We start from the raw sequence: 23,911 nt of genomic DNA, 5'->3' as shown, positions 1-23,911 counted from the left end.
TGGTATCCCAGGGCAAGGGCAGGATGGCCAGACTGCCCAGCAGCTGCTGCTTGAACAGACTCCAGAGGTTGTTTCATTTCCTGGTGGGCAGGCATCTGTCACTCCAGCCCTGGGCAACAACTTCTTATTAATGATAATAACTACAACAATAAAAATTAAAAAAAATAAATAATAATAATAATGATAGAAGGCCTCTGTGTGTCCTCCAGCCCGGAACCATGGGGAGCAGCAAGAGCAAGCCCAAAGACCCCAGCCAGCGCCGGCGCAGCCTGGAGCCCACGGAGAACACCCACCATGGGGGTTTCCCAGCCTCGCAGACACCCAGCAAGGCAGCTGCTCCCGACGCCCACCGCACCCCCAGCCGCTCCTTCGGGACCATGGCTGCTGAATCCAAGCTCTTTGGGGGCTTCAACACCTCTGACACCGTCACCTCGCCGCAGCGTGCCGGGGCGCTGGCTGGTGCGTGGGGCTGGGGCTCGCCGGGGTGGGGTCGGGCTGGGTTTGTGTCCAGCTTCTTGGGTTTTGGGTTTTTGAGGGACTCTGGGCTTGGGGGAGAATCAGCCAGTGGGAGGGGAATGTCCCTGTGGCCGTGCCCCTCCTGAGTGCTCTTTGTCACAGGGGGAGTCACCACCTTCGTAGCCCTCTACGACTACGAGTCGCGCACGGAGACAGACTTGTCCTTCAAGAAGGGAGAGCGCCTGCAGATCGTCAACAACACGTGAGTGTCCCTGCAGCCAAGCCCACGGGCTGAGCTGTCACCTCTGCCCCTCCTGTGGAGCCCCCAGCCCAGCCTGCAGGACCAGCTGTCCCAGGGGTGGGCGCTCAGAGGGATGTGCCAAAATGCACACGGACACAGTGACTTGTCCAGGGACACTGACACTGAGAGCAGTCATTTGCCTGCTTCCTCATCCTCCTGACCCTGCTGCTGGTCGCTGTGGCCTCACAGCCTTGTCACCAAGCCATGTCCCCTCTTTGCTGGCCATTCTGTGCCCTCCAGCACAGAGCCACGTCCCCACCAGTCCCGTCCCCATCCATGCTCAGCTCCCTCTTGTTAGGCTGGCCACATCCCTCAGCTCCATGGGTGCCTTTCTCTGTGCTTGTACACTGTCTCTGGTCTCAGCTTCTCTCTTGACTCTTCTTTCTCTCCCTCCATGCTGTCGTTTAGGAGAAAAGTGGATGTCAGGTGTGTATTGCACATTCTTACTGTTACTATAAATGACCTAAATGATCAAAGCCTGTCTGCTGCCCACTTGAGGGCAGATTGGATGGAGCAGGGCTGGGAGGAGATGGTTTCCAGATGGTTTTGTGGTTGATTGTATTTGTCCTCTCTGAGTGACCAGAGCAGAGCAGGGAGTCCCTTCCCATGCTGGGGAAATGTTCCATCCAGGGCTGTGTCTGCACCTGGGAGCTCTGAACCCATCCCCTTTCCTTGTCCATGTGTGGCTCCCCTCTGCACTCTCTTTCCAGCTGGCTCTTCACTCCCCCCTGCCCTTTGCATTTTTCTTTTGCATTTTTTAATTTTACTTTTATATTTCATGAGTGTCTCTGGTGATTCAAGTATTTCCTCAGGGGTCTGACCCCCTGGTTTGCTCCCCATCCATCGTGTGCAGGGCAGCATGACCAGCTGGAAGATGCTCCCAAAAGTGATCCTGTACTAACCCCATGTGTGGTCTGTCCTGACAGGAGGCACACACAGTCCAGAGCCTGGCTGGCAGAGCCAATGTCCCCAGTGTCCCCAGCTAAGGAGCTGCCCCAGGGTCCTGAGGGTCTGCAGCTCCTGCTCCCCCTGCACTGCTGCTTCCAACCTGGGCACCCAAAGCAGCAAAGACAAAGGGTGGAAAGACAAGGGAACATCCCAGGAGTGAGATTTCTCCTGCAGTGCTTGGGCAGTGTGACACAAACAGTTTTCAATCTGATCCTTTTCTCATTGTTCCAGTGCTGTTTATTAATGGTGATTTGTTTCATCTGTGAAGTCTGGGATGTGCAGCGTTTCAACGTTGCAGGAAAAGCCTGAATTTGGGAGTTTTGGTGCTTCTTAATTTAAGTCTCAGCAGTGTGTGAGCCCCATGCTTGAGTTCTGCTTCCTGGCTGTTGCAAAGTGAGCTCTGCCTGTGGGGGTGCACATCAGGCCCACATATGAGGGGTTTATCTTTTCACCTTTTATCAGTTCTGGGGGTTTCACACTTTTTTTTTCCCTCTACTGCTATTTGTCAAAGGCTCAGTCAGAGTGAAGGCTCAGCCTGTGCTGGGCTCTGCAGCATCCTGGGGAGCAAAGGGCTTTTTTAGGTGACACAGTCCTTTGGTGGAGGGTGCAGGATGTAGCTGCCAGCATTCCCAGTGCCTGTGTGGGTGAGATGTCCACAGGGACAGAGGTGGTGGAGGAAGTTGGGAGTTTGTGCAGTGCTCAGGGGTGAATCACTCTTCTCAGTGACTCCCAGAGACACTCACACAGTCTGGGAACAGCTCAGGCTGCTGCACTTTGGGGACAGCAGCAGACAGATGTGTGGTGTCCCCTTCCTCTGGTCTCCCTGGAAGGACAGTCCCTGGAGCTGCAGGGAGGGGACTTGGGTTCAGTCCAGGAAGGACTGGCAGGTGCTGGGCACAGGGGAGCCCATGGCCAGGGTGGCTTTGCAGGTTTTGGCTGCTCTGACGGGGCTGGGGTTGCTCAGGGTGGGATGAGAAGCCTCCACATGGCTCACCTCCCTGCTCTGGGCCATCCTACCAACCCAGCCAGTGCAGAAAGGCTCTTGTGGTACCATTTCCAGTGGGAAGAAGTCTCCTCCCAGCCAGCAGGCAGCCAGCTGGGATGTGGTGGGATATTTTGGGTAAGATTGTGCAGGGAATTGTTGAGATGCTTTGTTTTGATGATGATGATTATTATTATTTTTTTCCCCACTGAGACATTTTTGGAATAGTTTGTTTTACTGAATTCCCAGCTTGCAGCCCAAGCTGGAATAAAGCCACAAGTCAAAAGCTGGGCATTTTTCAAGCAGATGTTTGCTATGGTGCTGTGGGAAAGGAGCCCAAGCAGCCTCCTGTCCCCTCCAGAGCCACCTCAGTAAAGGTGACTGGGGCAGCAGCCCTGGCTGAGGAGCACAAGCTGCCTGCCACGAGGTGTGCTGGGGCTGGAAGAAGCTAAAATGTCATCCAGGGCTGCTGTGAGGCTGTTCCAGGGGCAGAGCCCAGCTCTGTGAGTAGGAAGAGATGCCTGGAAGGTCCCCACCAAGTGACACCATCACGGGGAGCTGGGGGCTGTGTCTGGGTTATCCCAAAAGCATCACTGGTTTAGCTGGGAAAAGCACGGGTCACAAGCAGCTGGTGAGTCTGGAGCAAGGACAGAGGTTCACACGTCTGCAGGGTCAGGGATGGGGCTGCATGTGGTCTGGTGTTCCTTGTAGTGGTGGCTGAGGTTATTGGTGTTTTTCTGTAGCTTGTTTGTGGAGGTTGTCCTGCCAAGTTCCTGTATCCTTACGGGGCTGTTCCCACGAAGCTGCACTTTTCCCGTAGCCTCGTCTCCCTTGTGGTCAGGATGAATTCAGTGGCTGTCTTTGATGGGCAAGAAGATGCAGGTGGTGGGAGGAAAAGCCCTGCTGTCCACAGGAAGGGGAAGCCACCTCCTGCCGTCCTCTTGTTCTCTATTTGTTGTCCTTTCCAGCCCCGTCCGGAGCAGGAGCCGGCAGGAAGGAGGGCAGAGCATCCTCCGGCTCCTGGGGACGAGCCTGTGCCCGGGGCAGCAGGGCTGGCTGCTGGCTCAGCCGGGTTTTAGGGACAAGCAGCCTCACTCGTGGCTGTGCAGGCACAGCCCTCGCTGGGGCAGCAGGAGGCTCAGCCGTGCAGGGCTGTGGCTGGGACATGATCCATGCACAGATCCCACTGCACCCAGCAGGACACCACAGACTCAGGGCTCAGCCCCTGCCCGAACCTGCAGCCTGTGTTTAACTAACTCCCTCGGGTTCTCCTGGTTCCTTTTCCAATCGCTGCCATCATTCTGTCGCTGCTCCTCTTTTCCTGTCCCTCCCCTTGCCTGCTGCTCCCTGCTGCCAGGACCCCAGTGCCTCCCAGCCTCCAGCCAGAAATCCTTCCCATTCAGGAGGCTCCAAAGGTGTTTTGGCTTGCTGGCTGCCCTGCCTGATTCGGGTTTCAAGCATTCCCTGTTGGATGGGTGGCCCCAGGAGCCAGAGCTCACCAGACAGAGGCAGGGCAGGGGCTGGCAGCAGGAGCTCTCAGGCTGGGGTCTGGCTGTGGGGCTGGGGGCTGCGGGGCTGCACCTTTTCCCAGTGGGGCTCTGTGCTGGCTCATCCTGCCCCGGTGCCTGTGGGCGGGTGAGGGGCTGGCTGGGGGGCTCCTGGCTTCACACTGAGTGTGTTTTGGTTCTCTTGCAGGGAAGGTGACTGGTGGCTGGCTCATTCCCTCACTACAGGACAGACGGGCTACATCCCCAGTAACTATGTCGCGCCCTCAGACTCCATCCAGGCTGAAGAGTAATTGCCATCTTTTAGACAGTTTATAGACAAGTGATAGCAAACACACCCGAGCACTCCCCCTCCACCCCTGCCCTGCTCCTGGGAGAAGCCTCCAAACCCTCTGGGTTTTTCCTCTTTGTTAGTTTTCCCCTCTGAATGTGCAAACCAGCCTTTCTTTAAGGCCATGAGTGCAGTGCTGCAGCGTGCTTGCGTGGTGGAGGGTGTGTGGTGGCACAGCAGGGCTGTGGGTGCTTTTGCTCTGGTTTTTATGGGGAGCCTGCAGAAAAGGCTCCAGGGAGATCTCATTGCAGCCTTCCAGAACTTAAAGGGGATTCTAAAAAAATAGAGAGGTGTTTTACATGGGCAGAGAGGCCTGTGAAAGGACAAGGGGGAATGTTTTTAAACTAAAACAGGAGATATTTAGATTAGATGTTAGGAAAAAATTCTTTACCTGGTGGATGGTGAGACACTGGCACAGGTTGCCCAGTGTGGCTGCCTGTCAGTGTCCCTGTCAGTGTCCAGGGCCAGTTTGGATGGGTTTGAGTAACCTGGTCTAGTTGAAGGTGTGGCAGGAAGGTTCCCCTGTGGCAGGGAGGCGATGCCCAGCCCAGGCTGTATGGGATGTGGCACACTCAAGGTGCCTGAGCCCAGACACAGCCCCTGTCTCCCAAAGCTGCAGTGGGTGGGCCAGGGCCGAGCCCCCTGCTTGGGCAGGCGGTGGAGGGGGTGGTGCCAGGGGCTGAGGCAGTGCCTTTGTCCTGCAGGTGGTATTTTGGGAAGATCACTCGCCGGGAGTCCGAGCGGCTGCTGCTGAACCCCGAAAACCCCCGAGGGACCTTCCTGGTCCGGGAGAGCGAGACCACGAAAGGTGAGCAGGGCTGGGGGCCTGGAGGAGACCCTCTCTGGGGGTGTGGGGGTACCCTGAGTCCCCTCAGTGTCTGCTGCTGGTCCCCAGGGAGCCAGTGCTGACGTGGCCCTCACACCACCAGTGACATGCCTGTGCCAAAGGCACTGTGACACCACTGAGCCCATGGGCTGGAGGGATGTGGCCACTTCTCTCCCACCACTGCCCACCCAGGGGGTGCCCTTCTCAGAGGTGGTTCAGCTCATGGCAGGGTGGAAGCCAGGGGTCTCTCCAACTCTGGCAAGACCACCAGGCAGGATGGTCTCTTTTCCTGGTTTTTATTTTTTTGTTGTTGGTTTATTTGGCTGGGTTTTTTATACCCCCAAGTAGACGGGGTTTTTGTTTTCTCCTGGTCCCTGTATAGTGACAAAATTTTGAACACAAAATCTTGAGCATGTGTTTCCTGGGCAGCCAGGCTGAGGGAATGATGACCTTTAGTCCTTTCAAGTCTGACACTTCTGAATGTGTGAGTTGTGATCTTTGAGGTTTGACTGCCTGAGGATGTTTCTTACCTGGTTTAGTTTGGCTCCAAATGCACCTTTGAGAAAGACTCCTTTCTGGTTTTATGCCTTGAACTTATCACTATTTGTTTTATTCTGATGGAAGCAGCTTCTTCAAGCAGCAGCATAAATCTTGCCCTCTGCTATCTGTGGCCCCAGCAACATTGTTCTCATGTGGGCAGAGCAGAGCCAGGATCCTGAAGTGATGCCTATGGTGGGACTTGTGCAGGAGGGAACTGTGCCCACCAGCCCCTTAGCTCCTCCCTGAGGCACTGAGGAGTTGTTGGTCAGCAGCTCCCCCAGCCTGGCTCTGCCTGCTCCTCTCCCCTTGTTAGCACATCCCATAGGATGGCTGCTGGCAGAGCTGCTGTGCAAGAGAGGGCAGCTGGAGGTTGTGATGGCATGGCTGTAGCTGGGGGATGTGTGCCATTCCTCCCTGGAGCCTGTTGCAGCCAGGAGCTGCTCCCCATCCTGTGCTTTTGGGTGAAGGCAGCGCCTCCATGCCCAGTCCTGCCTCCCCCATGCAGTGGGGAGGATTCCTGCTCCCAGTCCTGCTCCCAGTCCTTCTCCCACTCGCAGTGGGACCCCATGGGGGGCACCCACCCACGGCACATCCCCTGCAGCCCCTCTGCCCTGCCCACAGGTGCCTACTGCCTCTCAGTGTCCGACTTTGACAACGCCAAGGGGCTCAACGTGAAGCACTACAAGATCCGCAAGCTGGACAGCGGCGGCTTCTACATCACCTCCCGCACCCAGTTCAACAGCCTGCAGCAGCTGGTGGCCTACTACTCCAGTGGGTAGCCATGTGGGTCCCCTTGGGGTCTGGCTGGCACCCTCAGTGCTGTCCCTGCCCTTGCTGGGGGCACCAAAGCAGCTGTGTGGGACTGTGGTGAAAAGCTGGGGTTCAGGGCAGAGGGTGAGGGTTTGGGTGTGGGTCCCCAGGGTGCGGAGATGTACATTTTACAGGAAAGCTGTGGGATAAGGACGTTGCATGGCTAAGTACCCAGGTGTCACCCTGCTGTTGTCCCTTCCCATGCCAGAACATGCTGATGGCCTGTGCCACCGTCTCACCAACATCTGCCCCACGTCCAAGCCCCAGACCCAAGGCCTTGCCAAGGATGCCTGGGAAATCCCCCGGGAATCGCTGCGGCTGGAGGTCAAGCTGGGACAGGGCTGCTTCGGAGAGGTGTGGATGGGTAAGGACCATTCCCACCCTGCTGTCCCCTCCCTGTCGCCACCTGCATCCTGTCCCCCACCTTTCCAGATGCCTGGAGCTGGTGGTGGGGTAGGGAGCAGGGAAGGGACACAGCCCCCTGCCCCACACGTGTGTCCTGAGCAGTGTGTCCTGTGCCCCAGGGACCTGGAATGGCACCACCCGGGTGGCCATCAAGACACTGAAGCCTGGCACCATGTCCCCAGAGGCCTTCCTGCAGGAAGCCCAGGTCATGAAGAAGCTCCGGCACGAGAAGCTGGTTCAGCTCTACGCTGTGGTGTCAGAGGAGCCCATTTACATTGTCACTGAGTACATGAGCAAGGGTGAGCAGGGGAGGGACACCGAGGGGGCAGCTGAGGGGCCCTGCTCCTCTGGATTGCTCTCACCGTGGTCTTCCTCACAGGGAGCCTCCTGGACTTCCTGAAGGGTGAGATGGGCAAGTACCTGCGGCTGCCCCAGCTCGTGGATATGGCTGCTCAGGTGGGTTTGCACATCCCTGGGCCTCCCGCATTCCTGGTGGGGATGCTGGCTGCCTGAGCCCCTCACTGGGCTGAGGTGGCTGTCACTGGTCAGGCACTGGGGTGCTCTGCAGCCTCGCTTGGGTGGGTGCCACTGTTGGCTCTCAGCCCAGAGCGGGGTTGCACTCTGGGACCATCATTTTGCCCATTCCTGTTGCTGCCAGCTCTCCCTGGCCAGCAAACCCAAGTCTGCGTTGCATTTCTTGAGCAGCTGGTGTTTGCCACACCTCAGCTGGGTCCCACTGCAGGCCTGTTCCCCGGGGACCCTCATGTCGTGCTGTCAGCCACAGTGCCTCACGTGCTGGTCCCCACAGATCGCATCGGGCATGGCCTATGTGGAGAGGATGAACTATGTCCACCGGGACCTGCGGGCAGCCAACATCCTGGTGGGGGAGAACCTGGTGTGCAAAGTGGCTGATTTTGGCTTGGCACGACTCATCGAGGACAACGAGTACACGGCTCGGCAAGGTGCGTGCCCAGGGCTGCTGGCACCGGAGCAATGGCCACTGCTGCCACGGTGTGTTGTGCCTGGAGCCAGCACGTGGCTCTGGTTGCACGGGGGCCCTGGGGGCACTCATCCCCCTCACCCTGCTCTCCATCCAGGTGCAAAGTTCCCCATCAAGTGGACGGCCCCCGAAGCAGCTCTGTACGGCAGGTTTACCATCAAGTCAGACGTCTGGTCCTTTGGCATCCTCTTGACCGAGCTGACCACCAAGGGCAGAGTGCCATACCCAGGTGAGGGCTGGCACTTGCTGGCACAGGCCCTGTCCCCATTGTGGTGCCCAGCACCAGCTGTCCATGCTCAGTGCTTGCCCTGAGCTGCCTCTTCCCAGGTTGGATCCTGCCCCACCGGGGTGAGCAGGTATTGGCCAGGATGCAGCATCCCAGGCACCCTGTCCTGCTCTAGTTCCTGAGCAAGGTGACAGGGACAAGTGCTGCTAGGCCAGGGGTCCCTCTCTCCCTGGGTCACTGGGATTGCCCCTAAGGCAGGTCCTGGCACAGCACCCTGGTGTCCCCTCGGGGACAGGCAGGGTGCAGGCCTGGCTCTGCTCAGCGCCGTGTCTCCTCTGGCCGCTCGCAGGGATGGTGAACCGGGAGGTGCTGGACCAGGTGGAGCGGGGGTACCGCATGCCCTGCCCGCCCGAGTGCCCCGAGTCCCTGCACGACCTCATGTGCCAGTGCTGGCGGAAGGACCCCGAGGAGAGGCCCACCTTCGAGTACCTGCAGGCTTTCCTGGAGGACTACTTCACCTCGACAGAGCCCCAGTACCAGCCTGGAGAGAACCTATAGACGTGGGGCTCCTCCTGGCACCAGGGACACTGCTGTGCTCACCATGGGGCACCGAGGGCTGGCCTCCCCAGCCAGGGGCTGTGTTTGTGGAGCAGCCCTGGAGCAGGACAGGGCACTGTCTCCAGATGCAGCCAGGGGAGCCCCTGGGTCCCCCATCGCTCATTAAGACTTGTGGCCCGTGTTTAACGAAGCGGCGCTGTTCTGCTGGCGAGAGGAGCCTGTGGGCACCAACAGAGCCAGCTCAGGAGGGCAAGCAGAGCATCTCCTGCCAAGAGACTTGGGTTTTGGGAGACTTTTCCCCCCACAGCTCTGGGGTGAGCCAGGAGGATTTGAGGGACAGCATCACCCCACCTCAGACACACGGTCCCAGTCTCCTGCAACCCCTTTCTAAATCAGCACAAATTTCCCTGCCCCTTCACCCTCCCCACCATCTCCCTCTTGGCTCCAGCTCTCCCGAGGGTGCTGGCAGAGATGTTTTGCCACAGGGATGTCACAATTCCAGGCTGGCTTGAATGGGGTGATGTGCCAGGGTGGTGGTGGCAGCATGGGATGACAGTAGAATTCTGGTGGTCTCTCTGGCCTCACCATGACCTTAAGGGCTGGTGGGTTCTGGGACTCTGAAATGTGACAGCTCCAGGCTCTGGTGACCAACACTGTCCCATCGGAGCACCCAAGCACACAATCAAATCTTCCAGCTATGTCTGTTCCCCCAAGGGACACATCTTTCCTCTCTGGGGAGCAGGACTGGGGATACCAGCAGAGCCCTTACCCTGCAGTCCTTTGTCTCACCACATGTTCCAGGTCTTCCAGCCAGACCCTTGGGAAGTACCCCCCAGCCGCCCTCCCCAGCTCTGCCACCAGCTCTCCCACCAGCAGAGTCCCCTGGGCTGGCCCTGCCACCAAATCCAGTGCCACTGTGGTGCTTGGGTGCATGGCCCATGTCGTGTTCTGGCTGTGGGAATGTTTTGGAGGAAGTACTCGACTTTCACAGATGATTTTGTCCACCTGGTATGTTTTTAGCTGCCTTCCCTCTCCCCATTGTGTCCCAGCTTCCAGGCAGCAGTCCCCATGCAGCATCCCCAGCCACATTCCCCCTCTGGAAGTGCTGTGCCACCTTTGCATCCTCATCTCCCCTCTGGCCCCTCCCAAAGGCCTCAGCTGTGTCTCAGCTGTGGGTGGCTATTCCTGCCCAGCTTTGTCCCACACACATCCTGGGCTGATCCCTGCTGTTGGCAAGGTGAGGCTCATCCCCTGCCCTCTCCCACCCAGCACCTGCTTGTACATAACCCCTGAGTGGTCCCTGCACCGTCCCAGACCTTGACTTCATTGCATGTGTCGGTTTTCCCTCTCCTGTGGCTGTACCCAGCTGGAAACCCTTCACCATGGTGGTTCACAAAGCTTCACTCCTTCACCTCCTGGGTCCCAGAGACCCTTGCTCAGAGTGACCTGGGGGTCTTCAGATGCTGTCCTGGAGCACAGAGGGTTGGGGCTTGGGGGATGCTGTGGGGCAGGGGTGCTGGAGGGAAGGACCTGGAGAGGGGAGCCAGTGGCTGTGTCCTCCTCTCAGTCCTCAGGCTTTCTGTGCCTCCCCATCTCCTTTGGGATGGTGTTTGCCTCTGGCACAGCCTCCTTGCAGGCAGCAGACCCAACCCACCCCTCACCAGCCCCTGCCATGGAGCCAGTGTCCTACAAAAGCTGGGTGGGAGCCAAGCATGGGCAGGAGGTGGCCAAAACCCCTGCCCCAGGTCCCCAGCAGAGCAGGACCCAGGCAAGCCACTGCCTCTCACTCACTCACTCTCTCACTCACTCCCACAGTGCCCTGGTGTGGTTTGACCCAGCCACTTATTTATGAACCAAGTACATGCTTGGTTGTTTGGTGGCTCCTTTTTTAATAGTAAAACTTTTAAAATCAGTTTGAACAGGCTCTTCAGCAGTATGGAGAGAACATGCTAGCTTGAAGAGCAGCAGCTGGATAATGAATTTTTTTTATTATTATTTGGGAGTTGGAGCCTTTTCTTCCCCCCCCTTCCTTTCCTAGCAGGTTTGCTGTGTTGGCATTTCTGCATTTGGGCAGGGACTCCCCAAACCTCAGTGGGTCTTCCCATGTGTGCAGCCTTTTGGGATGGGCAGCTGCCACAGACACCCTGTCCCATGGTAGCTGTTCCAAGGGGTGGCTTGTGCCATAGCTCTGCCTGAATTATACAAATCCCTAGCCCTGGGAGAAACCTTTTGCAGCTGTAACACGTGGAAGCCAGATTTGGTCTGGAAGCTGGGAAGAGAGAAGGCAAGCACACGTGTTAAGGTTTGGCCTTTGGTTGTCAGGCACGTGCAGGGCCATGGGTGCAGCAGGACAGGAGGGCCAGTGCAGCCTCTGGCTCTTCAGAGACTGCAGGTGCAAGGAGCACCCCGGGAGGGCTGAATTCCCTCAGGCTTTCAGCAAGTTCTGGTGAAGGAGATGTGCTAGGGACACTTCAGGGCAGAAGGCAGTAAGGCAATCCCAGAGAAGCCCTCCTCCACGGGGCTGTGTGTCCACATGTCCGTGTGTCCATCTGTGTTCCAGTGCTTGTGGTGGGACCCAGCGTCACCGGAGTCACCAGCATGACCTGGGGGCCCTGGGAATGCAGAGCTTCCCTCCATCACTCTGTCTGCCAATTTACTTTTTAAGCCAATAAACTCCAGAGGGGAGCCCCCACCTAAGGATGCTCTTTGGCTTCCTGGGTCCATAAAACCCTACAAGTCATTCTCCTCTGCTGTTACCATTTTTTACACAGTCTTTTGTAAGATCTCCAACTGACTATGCAGAGAATGTGTGGATCTGTGTCTCTCTCCCCAGCTCCCCTCACTTCCTCACTTGCCTTTTTCAGTGTCTCAGTAAAATATTTAGCTTTTTTTTTTTTTTTTTGATAATAATATGACTTCGGAAAAAAACCTGAAAAGGTCCAGCTTTTTGGGTGGTGGGGGGGGTGGAGATGCTTTGAAACTCTAACGTTGATGTAAATACTTTGCTATTTGATAATTAAATACAAACAGACCTCACAAAACAGAAGTGTAGCTTGTGTATGACAGGACTTGTTAGCTCCTTAGCATCCCTGTTAGAGGAGCTGATGCTGCCTGGAGCCTGTGTGAAGCTCCTGGTGCTTCAGACACTTTTTTGGAAGATGCTTCTGGGATCTGGTGGGGCTTCTGTGCTGCTGGAGCCATTCCCCAGACAGGCTCGAGGCTCAGCACAGACCAGGGCCATGCCTGGCATCTCCAGCAGTCCTGGAGGAAAAGCAAGTGACACAGTGATTGCAGTCAGGCCTGAGGGGTGTTCCATGTGCCCCCAGCCTGGGACGCTGGCACTGTGTGGCCCAAAGCAAGCACAGGGCAGGGCAGGGGTGGTGCTGGTGCTGCCAGAGCACAGGGCAGTGTCCCTGAGTGAAGCCACCCAGGCTGGGCTGGGGGGACAGGACAGGGGCAGCCTCCCTTCGGCAGAATCTGCTTTATCAGCAACTCTAAGAAACAAGCCTGCTGTGTTAAGGTAATTAGTGGGTGCTGAGTGGGATCCCTCACTCGGTGATGAGTAATTGACATACAGCACAGTGCAGGGTGTAGGGGGTTTTCTAAATTCACAGTGGATGCTGCTGCTGCTCCTTCACCGCTACCATCATCACCACAGTCTGGGGTGGCTTTAGTGCCCCAAGCCCCCAGCCTGGCTGCTCCCTCTTCCACAGACTGGTAAGTGACTCAGTCTTGTCACCTTAAAAGTTTAATGCTTTATGTTTAGTGTGTCTTTAAAAGAATTAAGTGATTGAGGGATTATCTCATGTGTGCAGGTCCCTTGGTCTCTGAACAATGCCCTCAGATCTGCACCTTTAGTGTTGCTGTCTGAGAATGGGATGGCCATGGGGGGTGAAATGGATGAGGAGATGGGTGCTGGGGGAGGGCTGGGTGCTGCTGTCAGCCTGACCTCTGGGGAGGTGCAGGGGAACTGAGGTGGTTTGTGTGCAGGGCATGAGGGGACTGGATTCAGAACTTCCAAGCCCTGCCTATGGCACTGTTTGCTTCCTCCTCTCACCGTCTTGTCCACAGCCTCAGTGGCAGCTGAAACATCTTAGAAAGGTATTGGGGTGGGGCTGTGGCTGCCCCTGAGCAGCTCCAGTGAGGAGGCAGGGGTCCTGTGCTGTGCAATTTGTGTTGGCAATGGGCTCTAAAATGGCGAGGATGAGTTGTTGTTTGACTTGAGCATCCCCTTCACTTCCCCAAAGCTCAGTGGCAGCACTCCCCAAGAACGTGGACTCCTGGCTCCCACAGGATAAATGCTTTTGAGTACACAGGGTCAGCCCTGAACTGCAAATCCCGAGTTGTGCTGAGGGTCTGGGGTCTCTCCCACAGCCTAAATGCAGCAGAAGCTCTCCTGGGGCAGGAGCAGGGTGCTGTATGTTAAAGGGCTGGCTCACAGCAGGACTGTCCCCCTGTGTCAAGCTCTCAGGTTTTACTGGCAGTGTCACCAGGGCTCCCACAGTGCCTGTTACTCACTGGTAACAAGGGGTGGACAGGAGGCTGCCAGCATGTGTTCACTCCGAGGACACAGCCTGTTGTCACTTGGATCTCATCCCCTCCAGCAGCAGGTCTGGGTGGCACCTGAGCCATCTGTCCTCCCTTGCCCTAGTACCAGAGGATTTGCCTTTGCTGGAAGAGTAGCAAACCCTGTTGCCAAGGGGTAATCTCCAGGCTCTGGGGGAGGGCTGAAGTCCTTACCTGACTGTAGCTTACCTCCCACGGCTGGGAAACCACCTGGTGCCAGAGAAAAGCTGCAGGGCAGGGCTACCTGTGACCCTGAGCCATGTTTGTGGTCTGTCTGCCTCAGGAGATTGGCTGGACCAGCCTGGGTGACAGCACGAGGGGACAAGGCTGATGCTATTGCCAGTGGGACTGTGCCTCCAGACTTGGCTCCTTCCTGAGCCACTGGTGCGTGCTTCCAGCCCAAATGGCTCCTCCGTGGGATCAGCCTCTTTCCTCTGGCTGCTGCTGTTGGTAAGGCCACCTTGTGGGCTTGTCTCAGGGTGAGCAGGAAGAGAATCCATGCAGAGGCACTAATCACCCAGCAAGATCCCTGGCTGAGAAGCAGATGCTGGGAGAGCAGGCTGATTCTGACCTGCACCCCGAGCAGGGCTGGGGAGCTCAACTGCCAAGTATCAGATCCTAAGATGATGCACTGCCATGGATATTAGCCAGATCTAAAGCTTCAAAAAAGAAAGCAAGCCTTGTGGTATTCCAGCTGCTCATCCTGGGGATGCTCCCTCTCCCTGAGAGGTTGAGGAGGAGTAAGGAAAGCCCCTGAACCCTAAGGTTGTATTCACAAATCCAAGGACTGCCTGAGCCAAGCTGCATCTCTAAGGATTGGAACCTGAGCTGGCTTTTCTTTTGTTGTTTTGTTTGTTTTTTTTTTCCTTTATTGACCCTGCTGTGTCACTGATCTGTTATGTGACCTAGAAAAGAAAATGATCTCTCCCTCATACGGAAAGACAAAGGAACAGCTTAAGGCTCCAGCTCCTGTATCCAGGGAGCACCAGGCAGATGGACACTCTGTAATTCAGCAAGGTGATGACACTCACTCAGTGCCAAAGTGTCAAGTGACACCTGCGGGCAGCGTCCAGGCTCAGTGGGGCCAGGCACAGCAGTGGTTGTGCTCTAAATCCCACTGCTTTGAGCCACTGGTGCAGCTGCCCACACCCGTGGTCCCCACACAGAGAGCCCGTGGTGCCCCCAGGATACCCAGGGACAGAGCCACCCCACTGTTCTTCTGGCACAGAAGGGCAGAACATCTCGTGTGAGCATTTTTCCATGGAGCTGGCAAAGCCTGGTGAGCACTGTGGCTGTGTCTGTCCAGGCTCAGCCCCATCTGTGGTGCACAGGCAGGGAAGCTGTGATGCTGCTCTTCAGAAGCCATCGGGTCTGACCTGTTCTGCAGTCACAGGCTGGTTTTTCACAGTCTCTTTATGGAGAAGGATGAACCAGGCATTAGCATGGGATGTGAGACTTGGTTGGGTTCCTCCTTCTGCCCGAGGCTTTCTGTCTGACCATGCTTTACTTTTCTATCTTTACAATGAAGATGGTATCTCAGGGCCCTAAGGAGGGTAAGAGAGTGCTGGAGAGTGCACATCAAAGTGCTCCTTCTCTGCAGTAGGGGTGGGAGGCTTCTTATCCCATTGAAAGCTGTCCTGCAGCCTCCCTCTTTTGAAGTGCTTTTTTTGAGCTGGGTTTCATACAAGCAAGAGCCCGCAGCTGTACCTTGTCTTGAACCCCACATGCAAAGCCAGGGCTTGCTCTCATCCAAAGCACAGTCTGGCTTGGTGGCTAGCATTTATTTAAATTGCTGTAAAGTGCAGCTTGGCTAGTGAGCAACAGAAGTGTCCTCTTGACAGAACAGAGTGCATTAGCTTAAATACATTAAAATGTACAAGGTGCTCAGAGCACAGCTGTGCCATGGCTTGCAACGGGTGCCCTCCCCTCTCTTTCCATTTGTTACTTATGCCTGAGTTGATGTGACAGCTACTGGGACTTCCCTCAGCCTGACAGGTGCCAGAGTTGTCATATCTATTTTTGATGTGGCACAAGCTTTTCTTCAATCCTGTAAATAGTAATATGACCTGAACTCTTTCTAGCTTGGGCCTGGTCTTCAGAGCAAGGGATAAAGCCAAGCCTATTTCAGCTCCAGCAACACAGCTCCCACACCCTTTAACACTCTCAGGTGCTTCTGGGTGCTGCTGGATCCCACAGTCTGTCTCTCCCTGTTCTACAGGGGCATGGCCAAGGCTGGGGAAGGGCTCACACCAGCACGGCTGTCCCCTGGATGGCTGGTGGCAGCTGGGCTGCCCTGAGCAGAGGAACAGGCTGGGGTGAAGTGGTGTCATGGGATGGGCTTACAGCACGTGGGCACCCAGCAGACACCTCTACTGTCACTGGGGATCAGCAGCTTCCAGGACACAGCTCAGGGGTTTCATTTCCTAAGCAGCAAGAAAAAGGGGAATCTGTCACGGAAGTGCAGGCACACACAACACAGGAGGTGCTCTGCTTGTGAGGTGAGGCTGTTTGGGAACTGCCAGTCTGGCTCCCAGTCAGCCTAAACAGTCAAGAAGAGTCAGTAATGGGAGCTACAGGGCAAACAGGCTCTGCCTCTTGCTGGGGACTGCTGGGGCTGCTGTGCTGGGAACAGAACAATGCAGGGACACGTGACTGCTGGGCTAAGGCATCCACAATGAGCAGCCAATGCATCATGCTGGGCAGGAGGCCATAGACCAAAGTTTATAAAGCTTTATTAAACATTTTGAACAGCTGTGCAATGAACAAACAATACTCTGGAAGTTTCACAACCTCATAGCTTGAACTGCCTCAGGACAGCAACAGCCACTTCTGCTGCTCTCCACCAGAAGACTGAAGGAAAGACAAACAGATGGCAAAGGGGAGGGAAACCTTCAAAGTTTAGAGGTAAGTGTTTTGTGTCAACCTCTAAAGCTTCTTACAAACCAACCTCTGCCCCAGGCTGTAGGCCTGACCCACCATCACCCTGGATTTTTGACATCCTTCTGCCAGGGAAACTGGAGACACCAGGCATTTTTCCAGCTTCTGCCCTTCTCTAGTCAGTAGCACCAGCACCTTCTGTCACCTCTGGCCCAAAAACATTATCTCTGAAAATGGCTGAAGCATTTACTGCTTCAAGCCATCCCTCCCCCTCATGGATCCTCTCCTGCCCTGCCCACACTCAGCCTTTCGGGCTAGCATGAGTTTTGTATAAAGTTCACAGTGGCTTCCAAAACCAAAAGTGTCTTGCAGCATGCTGGTTCCTTCTCCCAACAGTCAATACCTTGGTAAACCCAGGATATGTAGAAGGAGGAGAAGAGAGAGTCTCTACTGCCTGTCAGGCTTTATAAAAGCAGCAGCATAACTGAGGCTTTCAGGCTGGGATCTCGGAGCAAAGAGTTCAGAAAGCACTTGGGCAGTGCACACATCTCTTTGGCAGGCTGAGCAGGAGGAGATGACTCAACTGCCTCTGGCTCCAGCAGCTTTTGGCCAAGTCCATTTGTGAGCTGTTGCACTCACCCTTGATCAGCAAGGTGGGAAGGCTGGCTCCCCACAAAGAGAGACTGAGAGAATCTTGTAGCTATTCAAGCAGGATCAGTGGGCCAAGAGCCCTGAGTTAGACCACCATGGCCTAATGCAGACAAGTGACACACAACTCCAGCACCCCCAGCTGGGCAGGGGCCAGCAGCTCAGGCTTCCAGCAGTTCTCAGCTGAGAGGGCTGGTGTCTGCTCCCGGTGATACGGGAAAGAAAGAAAAGACTTCTGCTTCTAAAAGCAGGTGGTGCTGCCAGAGTTCACACAGTAAACGAGTCGAATTTCACAGGCAGAGTGGGAAGAATTTGCCACTCCAGTCCACGCACAGTTACAGGAAATAGCTTGTCCTTACTCCAGTCCCACACCCAACACCCAGCTCCTCCCCAGCCCCACCCCTTTTTTAAAAAGCAAAACAAGAGCCCTCATCAGACTGGAAGATTATGATTTTCTAGGTGCCCACTATGCTGGGATCATGAGCTGATTCCGGCAACTGGGATCCTGTGCAGTGATACAAGAAGCAGTTCCCCCAGCAGCTGTAGCAAATGAGGAATAGAGCTGCCAGGAAGACCAAGGCACAAATTGTGCAAGGTTTCCGTTCCAGGAGAAAACTGAGCAGGTAGAATCCCATGAACATCGAGTGACTGAACCACAATGCTGGGTTGAGGGGCTTGGGTATGAGCAGGACAGGTAGCAACCACTGAAGGCAGTACATCGTGGCTGGCTGGGGCCTCGCTGGCAGTAGCAGTCAGATGTGCTCCAGAACAGGCTCCAGCAATTCCTCCGGAGGGCAGGCTGCTCTGTAGAGAGGAAGAAATGTCAGACTCTCAGAGAAATGCAAGGAAAATAATCAACTGACATGCTTCTAAAGCTTCATTTACTCCCAAGCATCATACGCTGATGGTTGAACTCCCAGTACTGAATTCTGATGTGTCTTGGAGCTGCTGGAAAGCTTTCTGAACCACTCCTCTGGGGACAGGATCAGCTAACGCTGGTACAGAAGCGTATCCTGTGTGCTCTGTCCCTCAAGCTAACAAGTGAGACCTTTTAGCACAGTGCAGGAACAGAAAGGAAGAGGTGGAAATGGGAAACAAGCTGCCACAGCCTTCCCTACACACATTGATCCGAGACAGTGCAAAGGCTTGAGTGATGATATGAAAAAATGCAGTTGAAGGGTAATCATTATTGGGTGCTACAGAGAAGTGTTAAGGAAGCATTTGTGTAAGGAATTGTTCTGCACACAAACAATAAAGTCTTCCAGCAGGACAGCACCAGACCTGCTACACATCAAGCTACCCAGGAAAGCCCTAGCAGTGTCCAGGCTGTAAAACAAAGGGGAGGACAGTCTCTGCTTAAAGATTTATAATCCTTGCCAAACAGCTGAAGTCAGATAAGAGAAAGTATGTGAATAGATCAAACAGGGGGACAGGCTCAAAATGGCAATTTCCATAAGTGCTGTAAACACAGGATTTCCTCACTTGGATTATTATAAAACCCTCTGGAAATTGAGCTTCAAGGGCTTTCCTAGGCAGGGATGGCAACACGCTACAAGTCCAGAAAACCTGCTCCTACCTTTAGCAATGACATTAAGTGTGTGCTTTTGTTTTTTCCTTTGGAGCACCACAAATCCCTTCAAGAATTTCAAATGGCTTTAAAAACAATAAACGCCTCACCCCCACCAAGAAGAGTCTGGTGGGGACAGCTCCTTGCAGCAAGCCTTGTATCTGCAATTACTCAATGGAGCAGGGCTCTCTCAGAAGGATGAAGGGCTCAGGCGAGCTGTTAGGATTACAGCTGGGGGGTGGGAAGGTTAGTAGGATGAAGGAGTGAGAATGTAAACAAACAGCACATTCCACCAGCTCCTGTTGGCAGGAGAAGGGATTTCCTGGCAAAGGGAGGGAGAATGAGGGATTGCAGAGAAAAGCCAAGAGAAAACCACAGGAGGTTCTCTTCCAAAAGAACACTGAGGTCAGACTTGTCTCGCAGGTAGCAATGGGCTCTGCTGTCAGCAGCAGGAAATGCTGCCATCCTGAGCAGCACCATCTATTTTACTTTAATATTAGCAGGAAAATGCAGGCCAACATCTCCACCAGCACAAACATCATGTGGGGAATACATTGTGCTGGTGCTCCTGCAAGGAGTGTTCTCCAGCAGAGAGAGCAGCTGGAGCTCAATGAGTAAAACTAAGCTACAGCTCAGAAGCCAAAGAGTAAGGAAAAAGCTATTTTATGCTGCAATACAGATAAAGCCAAGTCACAGGAATAAAGCTCCAATGTTAGTCCTGTTTTAGGCAGGTCACTCACTCACATCTTTAAGGGCAAGTCTAGTCCCAAGCCTACACCCCATCTATAAACTGGAATTAGCTATTACTCATTTGATAATAAAACATGCTGTCTGCTTGCCTTTGTGAATTGCTCAGATGTCTCTGGAGTAAACAATACCACAGAAATACTAGAGAACTTTTTTCCAAGGGGAAGAATGGAGAGCAAAAAAAAATCTAACAACAAATATTTGAATAGGAAGGTAATTAAATCCCATCACCCAACACTTCAGTTCAGATTGCATTGAATACAGCAAAGTTGTACTAAATCAATGATCTACAGCTGCCTTAATCCTCCTGATATGTTCCTTTCTTGAAGTTTCCTGCATTTTTTTTTCTCACAAGTGCTCCAAACACCGAGCATTAAAAATCAGTGCCTAAACACCATGTTATGTTTTTGCTACATCCAGCACTAAGTTGTATCATCTTGACTTCTGTGGCAATTTGTGCCAGCTGTTCTCAAAACTTTAAACCAAAGTGCCTACTTTGCTTTGGGTTTTCTGTCTCCAGAGTAAAGAAATGGGTAAAGAATGTGTCTGTTAAGTAGCACAAGGCTGAAACAAAGAACTCGAATTTTTCAGAACTAATGTCACAAATCTCTCAGCTTTAATAGGCACATGTGTCACTATTGAGCCTTTAGCCCCAAACTTTACACCTGACTACAGTTAGAAAAGAATTATAACTTGTGTTGTAGAAACACTTTGTACTTCATGGTCTGGCCTCCTTGCTCCTACAATGCTCTTAACAATAACACTCCAAACACTGAGTTAATTTTAAGTGTCTAAGCTTTACTTGAGCAGCTCCTACAAACACAAAGCCATCTCACAACAAGTTACTCATTTTTAAATATTAGTATTTGCTGCAAGAACCAGCTGCTTGTAGCAATCAATGCAACCACTGCAGAATAAAGAACCATTTAATAGTAGTTATTCTTACTATGAAGTTTCAATGCCAATGCCCTTCAACCTGCAAACCTCTTGGATTTCTGCCAAATGCAGCCATTCAAACAGCTCTTTTTGTATCTGTAGTCGGTTTGTTTTTATTCTCACATGTGCCAACCAGTTAAAGGCTGAGGACCCTTTGCTGTATCCCACAGCTGATCCCAGACCAAGTACTTACTACTGGAGGCTGCTACAGCTCTGCCTTCCTCAGGGGACTCTCCAGGAGTAAGATATGTGCTCTTCACCAGAGATTCTCTGGACAGCTGGCATCGACACTGAGCTCTCTTTACACTCTATTGATCCAAGAGAAACAGCACCTCCTGCTATCAGCTCTTTACTGAGCAGGGAACATTCTCCTTCGTGCCCAGGACATGCAGATCCTTCTGGAAGTCACAACAATATCTGGTTTTGCCTGGTTTCTCAAGCAAGGTGAAATTTGCAAATTAAAGATTCCTACTTTGTTGTCTTTGTCCCCTCCTCACAATCCAAGCCAAAGATTACCACGTTCCAGAGCAAATAATAACCTGTCACCCAACAGGACTGGTTTCACAACTGCATCCTGTTTTCCCTCAACCAGCTGCTCTTGTTGTCCCCTGCCTGACTCACCTCTCGCCTCAGCCAGCGCCGTGTCCCGCTATCCCCAAACTGCTCCTGGTGGCCACTCATGTTTACCTGACAGCTCCTTCCCACTTCCTCCTTTCACCCTCCACAGCTCTTGGAGCCACCTGAACTCACTTCAGACCCTCAGCAGCAGAGCTGCTGATGCTCCCACTGTGGCCCAGTCTGATCTCCATGTGCTGCCAGAGCCAGTTCCTGCAGGCAGAGGAGGCTCCCTGCACACCTCCTTAATGAGCAAGCACCAATACTTTTCCACATGCTTATTAGCTGGCTTCCATTGCATTGCCAGCCTCCCTGCTGTCATCTTCCCTCCCAAAAACATTCAGGTCCTACTGGTGTATGTTTGTACCAAGGATTTTGGAATTCCAGTGCAAAGGCAGCAGCAGACCTTTCCCAAGCAGAAACAAAATTTCAATTCTGACAGGTCTAAAGTGAGTAGCACAGTAATGGATCAGACACGTTCTGGAATAAATCCATCTGAGGAGCTAGCAAGCTGTTCCTTCATATTCTACAGACTAACTCAGCAATCAACACACTGAGAGGTGTTCCTACACCATGGGTTTGGCACATCAGTATGTCAATACCCAGTCTGTACCTTTCTCAAGAATGTTTGAATTCTTTACCAGTCCATTTACCCTGGAAGGGGAGAATAATCAGCCAGCTTTCCTTACCACTGAAGGGTAAGCTTGTTCAGACCTCACAAAGGCAGCCTTTAAGGCAGTGCTGTCCACACAGAACTCCCCCAGCAGATGCTACAGAAAGAGTCTCCCAGGCTGAGAGCTGAAAGGTCCGCAATAAAACACTGAGTAACCTTTTTATTGGGGCGTGCTGGTATCATCCTCCCCCTTTGCCAAAAGCTCAAGTCTCTGCTTGTGATGAAAAGCCACACTGGTTAGATTAAAGCCTCTCAAGTTATCCAGTGCACACAAACTGAAGAGGAAGCCTCAGGGATGTGTTTCTTACCTACAATGCTTTTGTTTTAATCAAAAACCCTGTCACAAATTCTAACTGATGTGTGTGGGCAGTGCCTCACACTGCCAGCGTGTGCTCAAAACCAACTCAAATATCACACAGCACCCAAAACAGCTGCTGAAAAACACACAACATCTAAAGCACTGGGACAAAAAGAGAGGGGAAGAACTATCAAGTGACAAGTTTGAAGAGTTCAGCTAAGAAAAGCAACAGCAGACCAGCTTCCCAGATGCCAACGCTCTGTCGTAAACCCAAGAACCATAACTGCTCAAACTTTAAGACCTATTTGCAGCAGGGATTAACTTCTCTAGGGTTTTTTTTTAGCCTTGCCACTATTATTTCAATTTTTTTTAAAGCTTTATCTGCTGGTATGACTCAGCTGGAAAGAGTGAGTCTATACTTTTTGGCAAAGGCCTTAGCCTAGTCTTGGATCATGCTCTAGACACTTGATGTAGACTCAGAAATGGTGCAATGTAATCACAACAGTTTCCAAAAAGAGCAACAAATCTTTTACTAACCAAGCCTTGGGGTTAGTATTCTGATTTCTCAAGCTAGACACAAGCCAAAGCAACTCACTCGGTGAAAAGTGGAGGCTCTCTGTTGAGCCACTCTTGTCACCACTTCCACAGCTGCCCTCTGAGCTTCATTGCTGATGGGGGATGGATGAGGCAGTGCCCACTCCATCTGGAATGCAACGCCCTCACAGCACCAGGGTGAATCCTTCTCCACCCATGAGCATTCAGAGAGCTTGGAATGGGCCTGGAAACCATCAGGACTCAGAGGAGCAGAAGCTTAAGTCAGCCAGCTCTGTGATGGGAAGAGATGTCAGCAGGCACAGCTGTCATCTGAAGTATTACCACTTCCATTTGTACTAATTCACTCGTTTTCAGAGGTCCTCATTCCCACCTTCTGCCTTTGTCTAACTGCCACAGATCACAACTTCCAGGCCCATTCCGACTTCCCTGAGAAAAGCAGTTTAAATTTGGATCTCTTCTCTACCTTTTGTGCCTTCAGCAGGCTTCAGAGGTCCAAATACAACCTGATAAGGGTGAGTTTTCTGCATCTCAGATTAGGAAAAGCAAAAATGCTGTCTGAGCAGCTATGAGGAGTTATGACCTACAGTTTGGAAAGACAAAGGTTACTGCACTATGACAGTATGACAGTACTTGCAAGGTCCATTGAAATGTTTCAGTACCAAGCAAGTATGGGAGAGCTCAGCATGCTGTGGACTGCATTTAAGAGCTTGTTTTTCCTCTTCTATTGCATGTTTAGGATATCATGAGCAATGCTCGTATGACAGAACAGCCTGTAAACTCACTCTGTAGCTGGCTCAAAGCATGTCTGGGTGCTCGGGGAGGGTGCCTGGCCGGACACAACAGCGCTGCAGAGAGCTGCATTCACAGCCTATCACCGATATCCCGGCTGGAAGGTGCCCACCAGGCCCATCCCAGGCCAGCCCCTGCACAAAAGCTTGTCACAGCATTGTGCTGCCCTGGGGACAAGCGGGCCGGCTTTCCTTTCAGAAGGCGCTAACGAGAGCCAGCGAGGCTGGCGGCTGAGGCAGAAGGAAGGAAGGGAGGGCACACACACAGCGCTGCTATTTCCATGCTGGCACCGAGCTCGGGGTCGGTTGAAGCCTTTCTCAGAGCTACGAGCGCGGGGCTCCCGGCGGGGGACACCTTCCCCCTTTCCCCCCCGACCCCCGAGGCTCGCAGCGCTGCCCCGCTCCGCCAGCCCCGCCGGCCGGGCCCCGGCCCGTACTCACCGCGCGGCGCCGCCGCCTCACGCCGCCATCCCGGGGCCGCCCTGAGCAGGGAGGGAGAGGCCTCCCGGAGCGCGGGACGCCCCGCTCGCCGGGGGGCGGCCGGCTGTCCCCGGAGCGCTGCCGGCCGCGGGGCGCTGCTGGCTGCGCCTGCGCGGACCCTGCGCGGACGGCGCTGCGCCTGCGCGCGGGAGGGCGGCGCTGGGAGCCGGCCTCGGCCGGATCCGCGTTTTGTGAAGAGATTTTTGCGTTTCTGGGCTCTTGTGATGAGCCGCGCTCGGGCTGGTCAGCCTGGAGGAGAGGAGGCTCAGGGCG

General features: G+C 53.8%; 2 protein-coding genes across 5 annotated transcripts; one reads left to right on the top strand and one right to left on the bottom strand.

The window, feature by feature from the left end:
• Positions 1–209: 209 nt before the first annotated feature.
• SRC (SRC proto-oncogene, non-receptor tyrosine kinase) lies at positions 210–11,934 on the top strand. Of its 2 annotated transcripts, XM_039728186.1 has the most exons (12): positions 210–459; positions 619–718; positions 1,166–1,183; positions 4,383–4,481; positions 5,228–5,331; positions 6,511–6,660; positions 6,908–7,063; positions 7,224–7,403; positions 7,484–7,560; positions 7,913–8,066; positions 8,202–8,333; positions 8,680–11,934. In XM_039728186.1, the coding sequence occupies exons 1-12, from the start codon at positions 219–221 to the stop codon at positions 8,886–8,888; spliced, it is 1,620 nt and encodes a 539-aa protein (XP_039584120.1). In that variant the 5' UTR covers positions 210–218; the 3' UTR covers positions 8,889–11,934. The 2 variants fall into 2 exon arrangements, with proteins under 2 accessions (XP_039584120.1, XP_039584121.1); XM_039728187.1 differs by lacking the exon at positions 1,166–1,183.
• Positions 11,935–16,166: 4,232 nt separating this feature from the next.
• On the bottom strand, positions 16,167–23,745 carry LOC120511320 (BLCAP apoptosis inducing factor). Of its 3 annotated transcripts, XM_039728171.1 has the most exons (4): positions 23,600–23,745; positions 20,423–20,627; positions 19,386–19,442; positions 16,167–17,783 (listed from the first exon to the last, which is right to left on the bottom strand). In XM_039728171.1, exon 4 carries the CDS (start codon positions 17,696–17,698, stop codon positions 17,435–17,437), a length of 264 nt encoding a protein of 87 aa, XP_039584105.1. In that variant the 5' UTR covers positions 17,699–17,783; positions 19,386–19,442; positions 20,423–20,627; positions 23,600–23,745; the 3' UTR covers positions 16,167–17,434. The 3 variants fall into 3 exon arrangements, with proteins under 3 accessions (XP_039584105.1, XP_039584104.1, XP_039584103.1); XM_039728170.1 differs by lacking the exon at positions 19,386–19,442; XM_039728169.1 differs by lacking the exons at positions 19,386–19,442; positions 20,423–20,627.
• Positions 23,746–23,911: the final 166 nt, after the last annotated feature.

Source organism: Passer montanus, unplaced genomic scaffold (genome assembly GCF_014805655.1).
Source record: "Passer montanus isolate IOZ18808 unplaced genomic scaffold, ASM1480565v1 scaffold64, whole genome shotgun sequence".
Lineage (NCBI taxonomy): Eukaryota > Metazoa > Chordata > Aves > Passeriformes > Passeridae > Passer > Passer montanus.
Note: the sequence above shows the minus strand (reverse complement) of the source record. Positions and strands in the feature narration are given on the sequence as shown.